The following is a 20058-nucleotide window of genomic DNA, read 5'->3' on the forward strand; positions in this document are numbered from 1 at the left end:
GTCAGGAAGGGCTTTGTAATACCTCTAGGTGTGTTTCCTTTGAACCTGGTGGGCCCTGAGGAAGGGCTTTCTTACGTTGATTTTGCTGGATATAACTTGGGTCCAGAGAGACAAGTAGTGGAGGAGAGACTAGTGAAGAAGATGCAGAATCCAGAGAGCTGGGATCCAGGAATGAGGGGCTAGGAAGGAACAGAAGCTGTCAGAGTCAGAATCCAAAGGTTTGAGTCTGAGTCAGAATCCAGAGAGGACAGAGCGAGCTCAGGCTACAAAATGGAGCACAGAGATGAGCAGGAGAGACAGGAGGAGACGGGAATGAGGAGCAGTGTGAGACTAGAATGGGGAACTCAGAGAGAATGGGCCAGGTGCATGGAGAGAATGAAATAAATGGCAACTGATCAATCAACCGGCTTGGCCTTCGTTTCCTCTTCCATCTGCCCCATGTCGTGGGCTGCTTCGGCTGGGTGAGCGGCCTGGGTCTGATCCAGAACCAGGCTGGGCAAGAGGAAGAGCTGTCCGGGGCCTCCCCCGGCTGCCCCTGGCAGATTTTATTTACATCTCCCTAGCTGATTTTTCTAAGTTCCAAGCAGGAGGGTGCCTTCTTTATTAAACTTGATGGGAGAGGGTGGAGCACATGCTTTGCATGTAAAAGATGGGGGTTCATGACCAGGAACACTTCTAGGATTGCGTGCCGAGTACTGAGTGTGGTCCAATCAAAGAAAAAACTAGGAAGATTCTAAAATTATTTAGAATTTTAACCTAGATTAGTCAAATCAGCTCAAAGAGGAAACACAGAGAGGGACATTTTCACTCACCACTTTGAACTCGCCTAGAATACTGTGACCTCCACCAGCTCCTGCTTTTGTAGGCATGCAGGTCACAGGAAGCTAGAACAAAGGGATTGCTGCTGCATGTTGAGAAAGGCTCAGATGATGTGATGCAGGAGAAAAGTCTTTCCCACTGTGGATGCAGAGGCCGGAGAACTGCCTGCAGACCAGTAACATTCCCTTTCACCTTAACTTAGTGCAAGCTAGAGGGAAGCCAGGAGGCTAACATTCAGACATGAAGTGTTTGGAAGGAGTCAGAGGGAAAGCAGTGGCAGGCCTGGTGTGGCAACAGACACCTACATCTAACACCAATGGCATTAGCAAGCTTGGGAAATCTAGGTCAGAGGAACGCATCAAACTAAGAGTGTTGACAGTTTAAGTATACCCAAGGAAAGTGAGATAAAATCATGAGGAAGGAAGAAGGTTTTGCCACACAGGCATGTGGGTGCCACATCCCACGTGGCTATCAGCACATAGATAGATAGACAGACACATGAGCAGGGTCTGCTCATGTTTCAGATGCATTATGCAATCCTTGAATCAGTTGCTACTTTTACTATTAATCTTGGAACCATATTTTAGTTCAAAGTTGCCCAATGATCACATTATTAGTGAGTCTTTCATCTACATTTGTCCTATTACTCTGTGTTTAGTACATATATAGGATGATCCATTATTATTTCTATGCAGTGGCTGTGCAAAGAGCATCATGGCATGCAAAGCTCTGTGCTTTGGGCTGATTTGTATTATCTTTGCTTACTATATTTATGCACCAATGCCAGAGAACATTGAAGAACCTTGGAAAGTGGGACTCATAGATGCTGCTATAAAGACAACTTCATTTGTGGTAAAAAATTACAAATATTTGGCTGTTATAAGCTTATAGTTTGTAAGTTACAAGTACTATAAACTATTTTCAATTCGTATTTTGAAAGAGACTTTGGTTTTCCTTTTAGAAAACAACAGTTAAATTATGTTTGTCCTTTAAATTTAGTACATTAACAAATACATTTAATGATGTACAAAGCTGAGGGAGATAAATATACATGCTTGCAAATGCCTATCTTCAAAGATAAGTCTATATTTGGAGAATTGTTTTACTTAAAGGAAAATTGTATGACTGTTAAATAACTTGATGATCCTAAAATGTCTTCTGTGCTGATTTTTGTTTTGGCTTTTTGTTCATTTGTTTTGGAGCCACAACCAGAGGTTCTCGGGGCTTACTCCTGACTTTGCCAGGGGTCACGCCTGGCAGTGCTCAGGGGATGATATGTAATGCCAGGAATCAAACCAGTGTTGGGTGCATGCAAGGCAAGCACCTTGACTGCTGTACTATCTCTATGGTATCCTATATCCCATATTTCTGAAAAGAATAGAGCCTCACATGTTCCCTAAAAACTTAAAATGCATGTTAACTGTGTTCTTAATATTTCCATATATATGAGTGTCTTTATGTTATTGTTGTGGTTTGGGGGCCACACTCAGAGGAGCCCTGTGTTCTATCTGTAGGCATCGCTCCTGGTGGTGCTCAGGGAACCAGATACGGTGCCAGGGGTCAAACTGGGGTTGTGGTATGTAGGTAGGGCAGTGCATTTAAACTATCTCTCTGGCTCCTATTAAGAGGCTTCTTTCTAAAAATTTACTTTTTACTATATAAACATCTTCTTTTTCAGGAGTTTTCAAATTTTTCATCTCAGAAATTCTTTCCTTAGTGGGGTACATCTGGTAGTCCCCAGAGGCTAGTCTTGGCTCAGTGTTCAGGTATGACATTTGCGGTGCTCAGGGAATCATATGCGGTGCCAGGGATTTGAATTAGGGTCGTGGTTGCATGCAAAACAAGCGCCTTATCTCCTCTACTATCTTTCCAGATTTTCAGAAATTCTTTCTTTCTTTCTTTCTTTCTTTCTTTCTTTCTTTCTTTCTTTCTTTCTTTCTTTCTTTCTTTCTTTCTTTCTTTCTTTCTTTCTTTCTTTCTTTCTTTCTTTCTTCCTTCCTTCCTTCCTTCCTTCCTTCCTTCCTTCCTTCCTTCCTTCCTTCCTTCTTCTTTCTTTCTTTCTTTCTTTCTTTCTTTCTTTCTTTCTTTCTTTCTTTCTTTCTTTCTTTCTTTCTTTCTTTCTTTCTTTCTTTCTTTCTTTCTTTCTTTCTTTCTTTCTTTCTCTCTCTTCTTTCGTTTTCTCTGTGCCATCTGGTTGGGTTTCCTCCTAACTCTGCTCTCAGGGGCTATCTGGTGTGCTGGCGACCAAACCCAGGCCACATGCAATTGTGAAATTACTCCAGCCCCTCAGATATTCTTTATATTCTATTGAGTATCTCAATGAAATGTTTATTTTATTTATTTATTTTTGGTTTTGGAGGCATACCTGGCAGTGCTCAGGGATCATTCTTGGTGACTTGGGGGACAACCTCTGCTTCCAGGAATTGAACCCAGGTTGGCCATGTACAAGACAAGTACCCTACCTACTGCTATTGCTCTAGCTGGTGGGAATGCCGACTGGTTCAGCCCTTTTGGAAAACAGTGTGGACGTCTCCAACAATTAGAAATTGAGCTCTCATTTGACCCTGCCATACCACATCTGGGAATATATCCTGGAGGTGCAAAAAAAGTACAGTAGAAATGACGACTGCACTTGTATGTTTATTGCAGCACTATTTACAATAGCCAGAATCTGGAAAAAACACACCCGAGTGCCAGATAACAGGTGACTGGTTATAGAAACTTTGGTACATGTACCAGGAGCTTGGCTCCAAGGCTTAGAAGGTGGCCTCACACACTGGAGGAAGGGGCACCTCAGATAGAGAAGGGACCATCAAGTAAAGGGTGCTAGGAGGGCCCATTCAGGATGGGGTATGCAGGCTGAAAGTAGACTACAGACCAAACATGATGGCCACTTAATACCTCTACTGCAAACTACAACACCCAAAAGGAGAGAAAGAGCATAAGGGAATGCCCTGCCACAGAGGTGGGGAGGGATAGGGGGTGGACAGGGTGGGGGTGCCGGGAGGGATGCTGGGACCATTGGGGGTGGAAAATGGGCACTGGCGGAGGGATGGCACTCGACCATTGTATGACTGAAACGCAAGCACAAAAGTTTATAAGTCTGTAAATGTACCTCACGGTGATTCACTAAAAAAAATTCATCGTCATCATCATCATCATCCCGTTGATCATTGATTTTTCTCAAGCGGTCTCAATAATGTCTCCATTCGTCCTAACCCTGAGATTTTAGATGCTTTGCCACAGCATCCTAGGTTCTCTCAGAAAATTTTACCAACCATCAAGGGCATGAAGCCATATCTGGATTGTGTTTCAGGCAGTTCCTAGGAACAGTTCTTAGTTGGCTCAGTGAAGATGGGATTCAAGACAGAAAGTGCTCGCACGTGGGCAGAAGGGTGGGAAGAGCTCATTTCAGGAGAGTGAGGCCTGGGAGAGCAGTGGTCCAGAGGGTTCCAGCCCAGCTTGAGGTTGTGAGCTCAGGCCCTGGCACCGTGTCATTCCCCCCACACGACCATAGCAGGGTGCGGGCATGGAGCTGCACCCCCCACAACCAGCGAAACCCTGAACCACTTTCAACTTTAACACCAAACACTGACACTGTAGTTTAGGTGCCAGCACTTCTACCAAGGTCCGTGAGAGGCTGGTCAGTGATTAAAGGCTCCCCAGTCCCTCAGAACAGACTCCACCTGCTCAGGAGCCACTTTTGACCTCATACCCCCAGAGTGATCCCTGGGTCATCTGGAGTGGCACCATGCAGCGCCAGGGATTCGCAGTAGGTCGGCCAGAGTAGCTTCCCACAAAGCTGACCTCTCCCTCTCCGACTTTCCTCGAGCTGACCCTTTGTTTGTTGGTAGCTTCCTGTTTCCCTGGAAGCTTCTTTTTAAGAAAATTTTTTTTGAATTTTATTGAATCACTGTGAGATAGTTACAAGTTTTCATGGATGGGTTACAATCACACAATGATCAAACACCCATCCCTCCACCAGTGCACATTTTCCACCACCAATATTCCGGGTATAACCCCCCCCTTTCGCACCCTCCCCCTGCCTCCATGACAAACTATATTCCCCATACTCTCTCTCTACTTTTGGGCATTATGGCTTGCAACAGACACTGAGAGGTCATCATGTTTCGTCCATTATCTATTTTCGGCATGCATCTTCCATCCCACCTGGTTCCTCCAGCCATCATTTTCTTAGTGATCCCTTCTCTATTCCATCTGCCTTCTCCCCTCTGCTCATGAAGCAGGCTTCCAGCTCATGGGGCAATCCTCCTGGCCCTTGTTTCTACTGTCCTTGGGTGTCAGCCTCATGTGATATTATTCTATACTCCACAAATGAGTGCAGTCCTTCTATGTCTGTCCCTCTCTTTCTGACTCATTTCACTTAGCATGATATTCTCCATGTCTATCCACTTATAAGCAAATTTCATGACTTCATCTCTCCTAACAGCTGCATAGTATTCTATTGTGTAGATGTACCAAAATTTCCTTAACCAGTCATCTGTTTTAGGGCACTCGGGTTGTTTCCAGATTTTAAACCATCTATCTTATGAGGAGTTAGTATCCAAAATATACAAGGATCTCATGTAACTTGATAACAAATGAATAAAGTAGATTTCTTTAATGGCCAAAGGGTTTGATAAAATTTTTTCCCCAAAAGATATGTAATTGGTTCACAGGTAATTGAAAGGTTCCCAAAAGTTGTCAGGAAATGTAAATTCAAACTATAAGGATTTGTGATTCCTCTCATATCTGTTAAGACAACTGTTAACAAAGAGACTGAAAATGACAAGTGTTGACTCAGATGTGGAGAAAGGAAATCATTGTGTTTTACTGATAGGAATGCAAGTTGGTACCCAAATATGGAAAAGAGGATAGAGGTTCTCAGAAAAATAAAATGAATAGGTACCCAGCAGTCACTCCTCAGAGTATATACCCAAAGAAAATGAAGGCACTATCTCAAAGAAATTTTAAAATGGGACAGAGAACTCAGAAACGTGACTGGGGAAATATGATATATTATTTATTGCAACACTATTCACCATAACATACATCTGGATACTACCTGTTACAGATGAATCCATAAAGAAGAGGTGTATATGTAATAGCACAGAGGATATGGCAAATGCTACCTTGCATGTGGCTGACCTGGATTCAATCCCTAGAACCCACGTGGTTTCTTGAGTCTGTCAGGAATGATTCTTGAGTGCAGAGCCAGGAGTAACCCCTGTACACCACCAGGTTTGGCCCAAAAAACTAAAAGAAAAGAAAAAAATGGAAAGTACTTATTACCTATATTCATGTATCCATGGTATGTAATAAAACATCATTCATATAAAAATAAAATGAAATTTTGCAATTTCTGACATGATGAACATGGTGGTAAGTGAAATTATTATCATTATATATTTAAAATATTTTGATAAAATAATTATAATTATAACATAAAATAATTATAATTATTACTTAATTATACTAAGTGAAATATCCAGACATAGAAAGTATAAAAATTCATGATCTCCGTTATTTGTAGATCTATGTCTGTTATGAAAGTAGGAAGTGAAAGGCAATGCTAGTGTTAGGGATTAAAAACAACAAGATGCTGGACACAGGGGACAAGGCTGAACTTACCAGATTGCACTTCTGCAGAAGAACAAATCTAAAACAGCCAAACTGCGGGGAGAGTTCTTCACTTGCAGTTATTGTCACACAAAAAGGGAGACTTTAAGGAGGATATGTCAGTTGATAGAAATCCTTGACTATGTATACCAAATTACCATGTAACATGCCTTAGATATACATGATTATATTAAAGATAAATTTTATCCCCTAGGAATTGGTGTCATTCCTGCAGTCATTCTCTAATTGATTTCCAGCTTCTAGTCACAGAAGAGAAAGTACTTTTTTATTATTATTATTTTTTTCTTATATTGAATCACCATGTGGAAAGTTACAAAGCTTTCAGGTTTAAGTCTTTCAGTTATACAATGCTCGAACACCCATTAAATTCATTTCAGTTATACAATGCTCGAACACCCATCCCTTCACCAGTGCACATATTCCACCACCAAGAATCACAGTATAACACCCACCTCCCCCCTACCTCCCCAGTCCCCCACCCTGCCTGTGTAACTGGTAAATTTCACTTTAGAGAAAGTAGTTTCTATAATTTCAGGCTGCTTTGTGATTTAGCTTAGTGAGAAGAATGGGAGTTCTGCTGTTGTGTGCAAATGTTGTACACATATCAACGAGATGAAACATTTCTTTACATTTAATTTTTTATATACCCTTAAAGATTTTTATTTTTAAATTTTCAACTGCCAAGTAACAAGTATTGATGTCACAATTATATGAATTATCATTTTCCTTTTCAGTTTCATCTCTATTCATGTCATTAATTTTGTAATTAATAAGTTTGCATTCATTTTACATTACTATCTTGGTGGATAGATTGTTATAATTATGTAATATATTTTTATTCATGAATTTTTTTCCTGGTCAGGCATGTACTTTGTCTGATATTATACAAGCCTCTAGAGTTTTCTTTTTAATTATTATTTGCATCCCACCTCACCTGAGAATGGCCTATGTCAAAAACCAACAGAAATACAAGTGTGGGTGGGATGTAGAGAAAAAAGACCCCTCTTATTCTTTTGTAGGAAATGTACAGCTGTTATGGAAAAATAGCACAGAGGATTCTTAGAATACTGCCCTATGATCTAGCAACTATGGTCCTGCATCTTTACTCAAAAACATCAAAACTCTATTCTGAAAAACTACATGCTTACTTATGTTCATTGCAGGATTATTTATAATAGTAAAGATAGGAAAAAATCTCTAGAATAAATAACAAATAAGTGGATAAAGAAGACATCATATATGACAAAGCAGAATATTACTCAATTATAAACGATGAAATCTTGACTTTTGCAGCAACAGTGAAGGAACTGGAGGGGGTGTTAATAAGGGAAGTAAGTTAGAAGGATAAGGACAAGCACCAGATCATTTTTCTTGCTGTTTCTTTATGCTTGTCATTTCCTATCTGTCTCAATCCCATCTCTCTTCCTCCAGTTCTGTCAATATGTAGCACACAGCGATATTCCATCTTTCCTTGTAGATGAAAAGTATTCCTTTGTGTGTGTGCTGAGAATCTGGGGTATGCCCAGATCATGGCTATTGAAAACAATGTTGTAATGGACATAGGTTGCATATGTATTTTGAAAAAGACACCCAACTAATTGGGAGGAGTATTTGTTCATCACACATTAGACAAAAGTTTAATATCCAGGGTAGATAAAGAGCCTGGTGTTACAGCCCTGACGAGTGGCCAGTCTTGTGGTTGCCCCACATCTGCTCAGCCCAGTGGTGCATGTGTCAGTGGTGCCACACCCAGTGACACCTGGGATCCATGCAGGACCAGCGATTGAGTCCATTCTTGCCCATGCTACATATGTGCCCAACTACTTGGGTTGTCTCCATGACCCTATTCTTCCTTTCTGAAAATAGATTTATACACGTTTGATATTGGTCAAAAAATTTTACTATTTGATTTTGCTATGGCAGTGTATGTTAACGGAAAATATGGGTCTGATAAGACAAGATCAAGTATTTTCCACATTTGTGAAAGTGGACTACACATCACCAGTGTCAGATTCAAACATCACAGTGACAGACACCACCTTCAGTGGCAATCCAGTGCGCTTGTACCTGCCCAAGAGGAAATCGGATAGTAGGCGACCAGCTGTCATCTACATTCATGGCGGTGCCTTTGTCCTGGGAAGTTTCAGTAAGTATTTTTGTATAAGCAAGAGTATGTGTGTATCGTGTCACACATATTTAGAGTCAAATACTTGTGTATATACACATGTATATGAACAGGGAAAAACATTTGTTGACATGAATTTTTTGCTAGTGTGTGTTTATATCTCAGCAGAGAAATAGAGTGTGAGTCATGAATCATACATATTTCTTGATGTACTACTTGTCAAATAAAATCACAAAAATATCAGATGAGATTGGTGGTGGGTGTAATGTGGCAACATGTCTTGAAGCAGTGTGAATGTACCCCAAACTAGTGTCTTCACAATAAAAATGGGGGTAAAAAAACCTTTATTATCAAATGAAATAATGGTTACAGGGTAACTGAGAAATTCACACAGTAAAGTTAAATTAATTCAAGTAGCTAAGTTTGAATAGGATCGGGATGACTGCTCAGAGAAAGCGAGAAAAATTACAGACCTTGTATGATCAAGGCTCTAACTTGAATCTCCAGAGCTAGAAGGTCCCCTAACACCCCCAGTGAAGCATTGGTGACACTACACTCACCCCCATCCCTCCGGCCTGAGCAGAGTAGCACTCATGGCTTGGTCCCAGCACCAGAGGTTCAGGCCACCAGACTCCTGTGCAGCCGGCCTGGGGTTGTGTAAAGGCCTCAAACAATTAAACCATCCAGCAACAGCTCTTAAGAGAAGGTCCTCATCCTGAAGTCTGTGCACCTGCAGCCAGTTCCCCTGCTTTGGCAAGCACACAGAAACTTTCTCTAGTCCTCCCCTGCATACCTCAGACTTCCCCAATGGTCTTGGGAGGGCATAATTGGTGCAGCAGGGAGGGAGCATGCCTTGCACGCCCAGGACCTGAGTTCAACCCCTGACACCACATGCCCCCACTCTCTGCACTGCAGACGGTAGGCACACAGCGCTCTGCTACTGCCACATTGATGATGGTCCCCAAGCATTGATTGATTCTCAGTCATTAAGCCTTTACTTCTTTCTACTCACGTTGTGGGAAAATACTGGTTCATTTTTGGATCACACATGGTAGTGTTCATTGCTCAGAGGAGGCCACACCTGGCACTGCGAAGGGACAAAGAGGTACCGGGGGACCAGACCTGGGTCTTCCCCATTTGGAACATGTGCCCTACCCATCTGAACAATCTCCCAACCCAAAAAGACATTTTCATCTTTTGGCAAAGTCTACCTTGCTTGGGATTCTATTTCCTCCTCTGTCATTATTTGGCTTAATGGATATTCTCTTTCATTCTTCTTTCTACAATCTTGTCCTCTCAGATGACCCCTATACTTGTTACTTCCTCTTCTACCTTGACATCCCTGAGCCCCCAAACCCTCTCTCTACTGCTTCCTCTTTCGCTCTCTCTGTTCAGATGACTTCCAACAGGCTTTAGACTCTGTTTTCCCACTTTGAATAATTCTATTAACTAGAATTTGAAAATGACCATCCCTTCTGATCATTCTCTATTTCCTAGAAATCTAGGACTTTCTTTGGACTGACTTGTTTCTCCTCAGAAATTCCTTTTCTTATATTTGTGCATTTATCCTTAAAGCAAAACAAATAAAAGCAATAAAGGTGCTGTCCCGGGGTCCACCCTTCCTTTCTTTCCATCCCTGAAGAAACTATTTGATGTTCAGACTCCTATGTTGCTGCTTCTCTACTTGTCTACCACTTGTCAAGGTCACCCCCTACTTTTGAAGGTCACCCCCACCTCTGATTCCCAACTTGTGACATGCAACCAGGATTGTGTGTATTATTGAATTTTTTTTAACATTCACCACTTGTTGACAAAGAAATTCTTGATGTTATACCAAATATTGATGCTTGTGTGCTAATTCTCTCCTTGCTTCTACTTCTTCTTCATGGTCCAAATTCAGTATATTACACTATATCTGTTCCATGAGTATGAGTATTCCATGCATTCTAAGACTATTTTTTTTGTTGGTGGTGTGAGGGAATGATCAGAGAACTCACTCTGGTTGTGCTCAGGGAACCGTGTGTGGTGCCAGCAATCAATGAGGGTCTGCCAGGTGCAAAGCAAATGCAATAAGTGTAAACCAATGTGGAACAATAAACAATAAAAACAAATAATAATGATAAATATAAGCATATGAATCTCTCAACCCCAACTACCATATTATCTCTCCAGCCCTCAAACTCTGATGTTTTAATCCCTTTGGTAGTGACTTTCCCCATCTGATAGTATCATCAGATCTTCTGTCTTTGAACCCCCACACACTTAAAGGGCAGTGGGAATATGGGGAGTCCACCATTTAGTAATGCCCTATGTTTCAAAAGTGTAGGTTGTTCCCTACTACTTTCAATATTTGTGTGTCTGTGTTTTAAATTTCAGAGCTGAGCGGTTACGACTTCCTGAACAGATGGACGGCGAACACACTTGATGCTGTTGTTGTGGCAGTGGAGTAAGAACCTGGTTTTCCCTTGTAGCTATGATGCTTTTCCTATGGCAGAGGGTTGGTTCCCACAGCAAGCCATCCAGGTCTCATAACATACCTTATATTTCAAAGCAGTAGTTTAGAAAGTAATTAATTCTAAACTTGATTAGAAAAATATTCAAACACAGGCAAAATTGTTCACTGGACTTCTGGAGAGTAGCTTGTAAAATCATACAAGTTCAGTAATGTATGTTTTGCTGTTTACTTCCCTTCTTTTTTCTCCTTTTGTTCTGAAGCTACAGACTATCACCCGAATACCAGTTCCCTGTTCCCCTTGAAGATGTCATTTCAGCAGTCAAGTTTTTTCTACAGGATGAAATTCTTGAAGCCTATGGGGTGGATCCCACCAGGATCTGTATTTCGGGGGACAGTAGTGGGGGCATGTTTTCAGCGATAATAACTCATTTGGTATGCTTTCCGTACTGGATATGTTCACAGGATTCACTGCAGATCTAGAACGAAAGTGTTGTGTTTTGGTTACAACATTTTATGGTCTCACATTTTAATCATTTCCTTTTGCATAATGTTATCTTTTGTTGGCAGATATGGCTTTAGTGATATTGTAAGGACACTATTTTCCTAAAGCACTCTTTTACATAACTTGGTTTGAAGAAACTAGAACAATTTCCAAAACCTTGTCAAGGTCATTTAATAATAAATTAAATATTATTTAGTGTGATTGAGCATTTGAGTTTTTCTGAGTCAACTGAGAATTCTGTTTCTTTAAGTTTAGGTCTTTTAAATTTTTTTTTAATTTAATTAAAGAACTGTGATTTACTATTAATAGCTCCATTTTTTACTTATAATATTTTCAAGTATAAAGTCTTCCAAGTAGAGGGGTTATTGTAATCCATGTTTGAACCTAATGACATATTATGAGTTAACACTGAGTCCATGTGCTTTCCTCCGCTAAAAATTTTAGAGAAGTTCTGTTCTCTGATAATTATTAATCAGACCTATTATTTAAGTCACTATAATAAACAAAGAAAAATGGCCTGCATTAAGACCCTTCAGTTTCTATACATTACTTTGCTAATTCTAATTACACTATTTGCTCCAGAAGAGTAACTGGATATCAGTAATACTTCTGTCAACATGGCCCAGTTTTGCTTTCTGAGCCACACTTGTGAATGTTGATGGACTATTCCCATATCAGTGCTCAAGGCTTGGTCCTGGAGATGCCTAGGTGACTAGAATCAAACCCAGGGTCTGACATGCAAAGCATGTGCTCCGGCCCTTGAGCCACTCCCTCTTGCTCCTAATTCCATATGAATTCAGCTATCATGTGAATTTGATATTGTATTACCATAATTATCTTTTCTTCTTGGGTAAAAATTTTAGAAAACTTGTTCTGTTCTCTGGTAATTACTAATAATAGCTTTGGTGGTCTATGTAAATAAACACACAAGCATGTGCATGTGTATGTGTGTCATTGTTTCACTGATGACAATGGGATGATTTTAATGCCATCTAAATAATGTATAAAAATGTGAAAATCATCATGAAGAACACTATCAATTTTATAATAGTTTACATTGTAACTGCTCATATGGTTGAGGCCGTTGATTCCTGTTACTCATTCACCTTTTATTGTTTGTTTTCAGGTACAGAATGATGCTGAATTTAAAAACAAATTTAAGGCACAAGCTTTACTTTACCCAATCTTACAGATTGTTGACCTTTTGTTGCCATCCTACCAAGAACATCAACACGGTCCGATTCTTCCTAGAAAAATGGCTCTTCAAATGGGAAGCCTGTATATCTCTAAGGACAAAGCTCTTGCCCAGGCAATGATATTAAATAACCATATGCCTTTGGGATCAAGACATCTGCTCACATTGGTGAACTGGAGCACTCTCCTTCCTGAGAATTATAAAAAGAATCATGTATATACTGAACCAGTTCTTAGCTCTAACTCTTCATATCCACAGCTTTTGAATTCTTCACTATCACCCTTGTTAGCCAGTGACTCTCAGCTACAGAATGTACCATTGACGTATGTCCTTACCTGTGAACATGACATCCTACGAGATGATGGACTTATGTACATCACACGTCTTCAAAACCTTGGACTTAATGTCTCTCATGATCACATAGAGGATGGAGTTCATGCAGCACTATCATTCACAAGATTTCCATTTTATTTACGTGTGGGCATGAGGATGAAAGAGAAATACATTAGGTGGTTAAAAGAAAACCTATAAGAAGTACATGAAACTACCCTGTCATGTCATTAGTATTATAATTGCAGAGGTTATATCTTGGCACTTCTGGGAAAAAGCAATAAAACAATGTGTGGCAGTAGTAGGAAGAAGGAATGTTAGAGGCAAGAAAACTACAATCAATAATATTTATTTACTTAATGCAAAATCTGCTATAAAATATAACACTACAATTCCTTTACTTATAGAAGGGAAAACACATTGACTGTACATCCTCAAAACCTTAAAATTGTCTGTAACTCAAAAGTTTAGAAATCTCAATACTGACATTAAAGGAGACCATTTTGTTGATTTCTATGTACTGCTTATTAATCCAAGTTCTCCAGCCAGCCGTACAAGGCTGTCAAGATTTTCTATTGCTTTTCATTTCTGCATGAAATTTAAATGAATGATGTGAGCTCCTTGGGATACTGCTCTTTGAATGTGGTTATTTGGTGGTCTTTCCTGAGGCTAAGTTAACTTGGTGCTGAAAGTATCTATGTATCTCTTGTGAATTTGGTCATGAAGCTAACACCAAATGATGTTTTGTTTTGTAGCTTGAATGTTTTTGTAACCTCACTACATAATCTGTTCACGCTCCTTTCAGTGCATATCAACATCTTATTCTTTCTGACACTGAAAGATTGAGTTGCTGCTTAAGCTCAGATAGTATTAACTATGGGGCAGGAATGACAGTACAGTGGACAAGGCATTTGCCTTATATGTGGCTGACCTGGGTTCAATTCCCAGCATCCCTGACATACCCCAGAAGTAATTCCTGAGTGCAGAACTGGGAGTAACCCCTGAGCTTCACTGGGTGTGATCCCCCCACCACAAAAGAAAGTATTGACGATTGTTTTTTCTTTCAGTTGACCTATCATAGATATGATGCTATAAAATGCAACAACAATCTAGTTATATAAGTGTGAGAAAATGACAGAGCAATATTATCTTAGTGCAGAACTCATAGAAAATTTGTATGCCTGAATTAACTACGAATTATTTATCTTGGCTGTATGGCAACATAATAGATTTGTTTTATAAACATTATCTACAGAAAAAGGTTTTAGAGTAATCCATAATTCATGCATATATTGCTTATTCTCAAAACATCATTTACTTATTTATTTAAATTTTTATTAGCGAATCACCCTGGGTACAGTTACAAACTTACGAACTTTCGTATTTGCATTTCAGTCATACAATGTTCTTTTACCCATACCTCCACCAGTGCCCATTCTCCTCCACCAATGTTGCCAATATCCCTCCCACCACCCTCACGCCGTCCCCCACCTCCCCACCCTGCTTCTGTGACAGGGCATTTCATTTTGTTTTCACTCCTTTTGGGTGTTGTAGTTTGCAATTGAGGTATTGAGTGGCCATATTCGGTCTATAGACTGCTTTAGTCTACTTTCGGCACACATCTTTGAACCCGAATGGGCCCTCCCAACATCCTTGGAGTTCCCTTCTCTATCTGAGCTGCTTTTTCCCTCAGCATGTGAGGCCAGTTTCCAAGACGTTGAGCAGAGCTCCTGGCCCTTATCTCTACTACTCTTGGGTGTTAATCTCCCATTCTGTTACTTTATAATCCACAGACGAGTGCATCTTTCAATGTCTGTCTCCCTCTGTCTGACTCTTTTCATTTAACACTTTCCATGTTGATCCACTTATATGCAAATTCATGACTTCATCTCTCCTAACAGCTGCATAGTATTCCATTGTGTAGATGTACCAAAGTTTCTTTAACCAGTCATCTGTTTGGGGCACTCTTTTGTTCCCCAGATTTTGGGTATTGTAAACAGTGGTGCAATGCACATACAAATGCAGATGTCATTTCTACTATACCTTTTTTTGCATCTCTGGGGTATATTCCCAGCAGTGGTATTGCTAGATCAAATGAGAGCTCAATTTCTAATTTTTTGAGAAGCATCCATATTGTTTTCCAAAATGGCTGGACCAGTTGGCATTCCCACCAGCAGTGAAGGAGAGTCCTTTTCTCCCCACAGCCACACCAACATCGGTTACTTTTGTTCTTTTGGATGTGTGCGGGTCTCTGTGGTGTGAAATGATATCTCATTGTTGTTTTGATCTGCATCTCCCTGATGATTAGTGATGTAGAGCATTTTTTCATGTGTCTTTTTTTAAATTTTTTTAAATTTTATTGAATCACCGTGAATAGTTACTAGTTTTCATATTTAGGTTACAATCACACAATAATCAAATGCCCATCCCTCCACCTGTGCACATTCCCCACCACCATATCCTGGGTATACCCCCCTTTCCCACCCTCCCCCTGCCTCCATGGCAGACAATATTCCCCATACTCTCTCTCTACTCTGGGGCATTATAGTTTGTGACACAGACACTGAGAGGTCACCGTCCCAACTGGTTCCTCCAGCCACCATTTTCTTAGCGATCCCTTCTCTATTCCATCTGCCTTCTCCTCTCTGCTCATTTGTTAGGGCAGGACTGCCCTGGGCGGGGCCAAAGACAATGAAAACCGTATATTCTCCACTTAGGCCTCTGCTATCTGCTTGCTCCAAGAGGAATGTGCGGGCTCCTGAGCTACGACCATATAAGGGTATAATTGAAACAGATAGCCTCCCAGGCCCAGGCTCAGCCCTTGGACCCCTGCAGGCGCTTATTCAATTGTCACCCATAAATCTATAGGCTGGACAAGCAGATGGGCCTAATGGGATTGCAGGGAGAGGTATGTCAAATTATGAACTTATTGGCTAGGGGATGTGCGGGCTTTCGCGCTTTCGCCATAACGGCCGACATGGGCTTATATAAGTAACCCCTGCACCCTGGGTCAGGGCCTTGCCTCGCACATGGGACCTGCGTGTCACTGTGTGCGTGTGCACGACACTGGCTAGCCAGCTTAATAAACTACCCTCTTGCTGATTGCATTCCTGCCTGGTCCTTGTCTGCGGTCGGAGATCCAGATTTGTGTCCTAACACATGAAGCAGACTTCCAGCTATGAAGCAATCCCCCTAGCCCTTGTATCTACTGTCCTTGGGTGTCAGCCTCATGTGATGTTATTTTATACTCCACAAATGAGTGCAGTCCTTCTATGTCTGTCCCTCTCTTTCTGACTCATTTCACTTAGCATGATACTCTCCATGTTTATCCAGTTATAAGCAAATTTTGTAACTTCATCTCTCCTAACAGCTGCATAATATTCCATTGTGTAGATGTACCAGAGTGTCTTTAAGCAGTTATCTGTTTTAAACACTAGGGTTGTTTCCATATTTTGGCTATTGTGAACAGTGCTGCAATGAATATATAGGTAAAGATGTCATTTTTACTGTGTTTTTTGCTTCGTCGGGATATATTCCCAGAAGTGGTATTGCAGGGTCATGTGCCTTTTAGCCATTCAGATTTCTTCTTTGAGAAGTTCCGTTCATTTCCCCCCAGCCTGCCATTTTCTGATGGGGTTAGATGTTTTCTTCTTGTAGAGTTCAACCAGTGCTTTGTATATCCTTGATCACTTGTATCACTTGTAGTCCCGTTGATCTTCAATTTGCTCGAGCGGGCGCCAGTAATGTCTCAATTTGTCCCTGTCGAGAGCTAGTGCAGCCCAATGATATCTGCTTTCTCCAGGAACAGGAAGAGCCTCAAATCGTTCATTCAGGGATTTGACGAAGAAATTCGACCATCTAGTTGGTGGGCGGCCACGAGGTCTTCTGATGTCCCATGGAATCCAGTTGGTAACAGCTCTAGTCCAGAGGTCATCTCTGAATCGCATTACATGACTGGCCCATCTGATTTTTGATGCCTTGGCAAATGAGACAGAGTCTCTGATTTTTGACCATCAATGGAGGTTAGAACTCTGGATTCCTTCCCTCACTTGAGTGCGACATGATATTCCCAGCATAGCTCTTTCAATTCCTCTTTGGGATACCCTAACAGCATTCTCATCCTGTTTGCATAGGGCCCAGGTCTCTGAGGCATATGTTAGTGCAGGAAGAACGGTGGAACCGAAAAGATGTGCCCGGAGTCGTAGGTTCTTTGTTCTCTTTACCACCTCTTTGATGCTCTTGAATGCATTCCACGCTGCTCTCTTCCTCCTGCGTAGTTCTGGCACCAAGCCGTTCCTCATGTTGATATCTCAACCCAGGTACACATAGCTGCTGCATTCAGAGATGTTTGTTCCATTGAGAGCAAATGGAGCTTCAGGGACCAGTTCGTTTTTCATGAACATCGTCTTGTTGAGATTCAGCTGCAATCTGACCTTTCCACACTCGTGGTCGAAGTCAGTCAGCATTTGTGCCGCTTGGCTTATGTTTGGCGTTATGAGAACAATGTCACCAGCAAAGTGAAGGTGGTGTAATTGCCTACTGTCTATCTTCACTCCCATTACTTCCCATTCCAGTCGTCGTATGATGTTCTCAAGGGTGGCACTGAAGAGTTTAGGTGAAATGGTATCACCCTGCCGCACCCCTCTCTTTACATCAATGATCACTTAATTTGCTAATCTCAACATTTGTTAACTGTTAACTGTTTCCATGCAAATGTTTGCTTACAGTTCCTAGAGCAGTTTGTTGGTCCGTTTTCTGCCCCGAGGTAGGTCTGGAAAACATCTTTCAAAGCAGCCAAGCAGTTACAAAGGCAAATTCAGAGGTTAAGCAGGAGTTTTTAACCCTTAGCCTGCCTTCCTCTTCAATCCCCACTTCTTGTAGTGAATTATCTCTAATCTTAGAGATTGTGAAGGGGGTCATCTCCCTTTGTCTGGATATGCCACTAGTCGATGTTATTCTGATTCCAAGAGGGGAGACAGCTTTTTTATTCCATCCTCCATAAGAGCAGTTGGTGTGTTCAGGATCACATTGTGAAGACCTCTCCACAGAGGTTCTCGGGTGGCAGCTTTTAATCACCTGATTCAAACCAGATGTCTCAATGCATACGGATGAGGAGTTCACTCTGGCAGTGTGCTCCAAGCCCCCATGGATCTGGGCCTTGATACCTGTAAAGGCTAGTAATAACTGGAAGAGAGAGACCATTCATTCTGGCCTACACTTTCTTTTTCTGTAGTGGGCTATTAATCCCATGATAAAACAAGAATTGAGAGCTGTTATGTAGTAAGAATGAATACTTAGAACCGGTTTAGATCTCCACTCTCAGTTCTTCAATCAATTTACAGGTTGGGGGAAGCAATTGATACTTTAAGCTGAAGTTCCCCTACTTTGGTAAAGCTCTGGCCCCTGCTTTTCTGGCCAGGCTGGTGATATCATGCACAACATTGAGTATCTTTGTAGACTAGACAGCTTATTTTACAGTCAGCAAAACACATTTTACCTGAATTACCCAAAAGGGATACCTGTTCAAGATTAGAATACATTTACTAGATCACTCTGTAGAATTTCAATCTGATTCTTTAAAAAGCAAGTTACAGAAACATGGTTTTCTCTCCACCTTCATTTTAAAATTTGCCTGATGGCTTAACAAATCTGACTTGTTCTTTCTCATAAACACAGCAAGATTGGAGAACTTTCCATTTGGGGTACCCCACTATTTACTGAGAAGTCCTGGGGTTGGCTAAAGACAGGAGGCATACCAATAATGACATTAATCTTATGTGGCACGTCAGAGTTACCCAGGCCTGGCCAAAAGTGTCCCATGATGAACTGGATGGCCTCAAGCCTTCAGGTTGAACTGGAGGTGGCCTTGGGCCTCATTTTCCTTAGAGGCATCCTGGCAGAAAGGAGGCCATCCCCTCCCTACTTCAGGGCTGGGAGAGATCCTGGTTTCCAGAGTCTTTCTTGATGCTGAGAGTAGGCCAGGCTGTGTCAGTCACACAGATTTCTGGATTCCTCATTCTCCATAGCAGTGATGATTTCCATTCTTCCCTTGTTGCTTTAAAAACAGCTAAGTTCCTCATTAAAATTGGCTGAGGCTTATAAGATAAAGCCTTGCATCCTCTGAACTGTTATTTCACTTTAGTTTTAGGCGCTACTTCCGAAGCTCTTCCTAGATAGTACAGATTATGAATTTCAGAAGAGTTACAACTGTTAATAACCATTACTGTTCTTCCAATAAGAAATCTAGATTGAGAATTTCAATTTCTTTGTAGGCGCCACATTCTGATTAGAAATCTTTGTTTAAACCTGATCTAACAAGTTCCAAAGATACTTAGATCTTTTAAATTGCTGGGATACATATCACTCTGACCTCCCTTGATTTTGTTTGCCCAGGTCTAAGAATTACTGACTTCAAACTAGCTCTAACACTCGAGTGTTCCACAGACAGACAGACAGACAGACAATAAACATCACACATACATGTGCACAAATATATACTTGGTTGATCAATCTGACCCTTCAAGAATGGCAAGGAAAAAACTGCTAGACAGAGAAAGGAAGGAACAGTCCACAGGGCAAAGTGAGCCCTGTCGACCGATTGGGAACATTGCTCCCTGTTTCTCTGCCTGACCAGCCAGTTTCCTGCTCATTAAAAACAGGTCAAGAAAGCACTTTTGTTGATATACGCTGGCAAAACAAATTATGACAAAGTTGTTGAAACCTGAGGTTGTCAGATGTTACCATTTTAAGGTCAAGACTACTTTTGAGGCAGGGAGCTAGTCTCTTCTTATCAATCATGGGGATAGACTGCCTTCCTTTATAGGGGGAGAGATTATGAGCCTCAGACCAATGGGCTAGGGTTAGGGACAGGGGAGTTGATGTGTTTTGTCCCATCTCGAAGTACAGGAAGATTCCTGCGATCAACAAACCTAGAAGAAAGTAGGACACAAGCGCTTGTCCCTTAGGGGACTTCAGAAGGAGAGAGAAATAGT

General features: G+C 41.2%; 1 protein-coding gene across 1 annotated transcript; it reads left to right on the top strand.

Moving 5' to 3' along the window:
* Positions 1 to 1533: 1533 nt before the first annotated feature.
* On the top strand, positions 1534 to 13267 carry LOC101553227 (arylacetamide deacetylase-like 2). The gene is made up of 5 exons (XM_004602896.2): positions 1534 to 1671; positions 8383 to 8605; positions 10961 to 11030; positions 11300 to 11471; positions 12668 to 13267. Exons 1-5 carry the CDS (start codon positions 1534 to 1536, stop codon positions 13265 to 13267), a joined length of 1203 nt encoding a protein of 400 aa, XP_004602953.2.
* The last annotated feature ends 6791 nt before the right edge of the window (positions 13268 to 20058 follow it).

Source organism: Sorex araneus, chromosome 2, assembly GCF_027595985.1.
Source record: "Sorex araneus isolate mSorAra2 chromosome 2, mSorAra2.pri, whole genome shotgun sequence".
In the NCBI taxonomy this organism is placed as follows: Eukaryota; Metazoa; Chordata; class Mammalia; order Eulipotyphla; family Soricidae; genus Sorex; species Sorex araneus.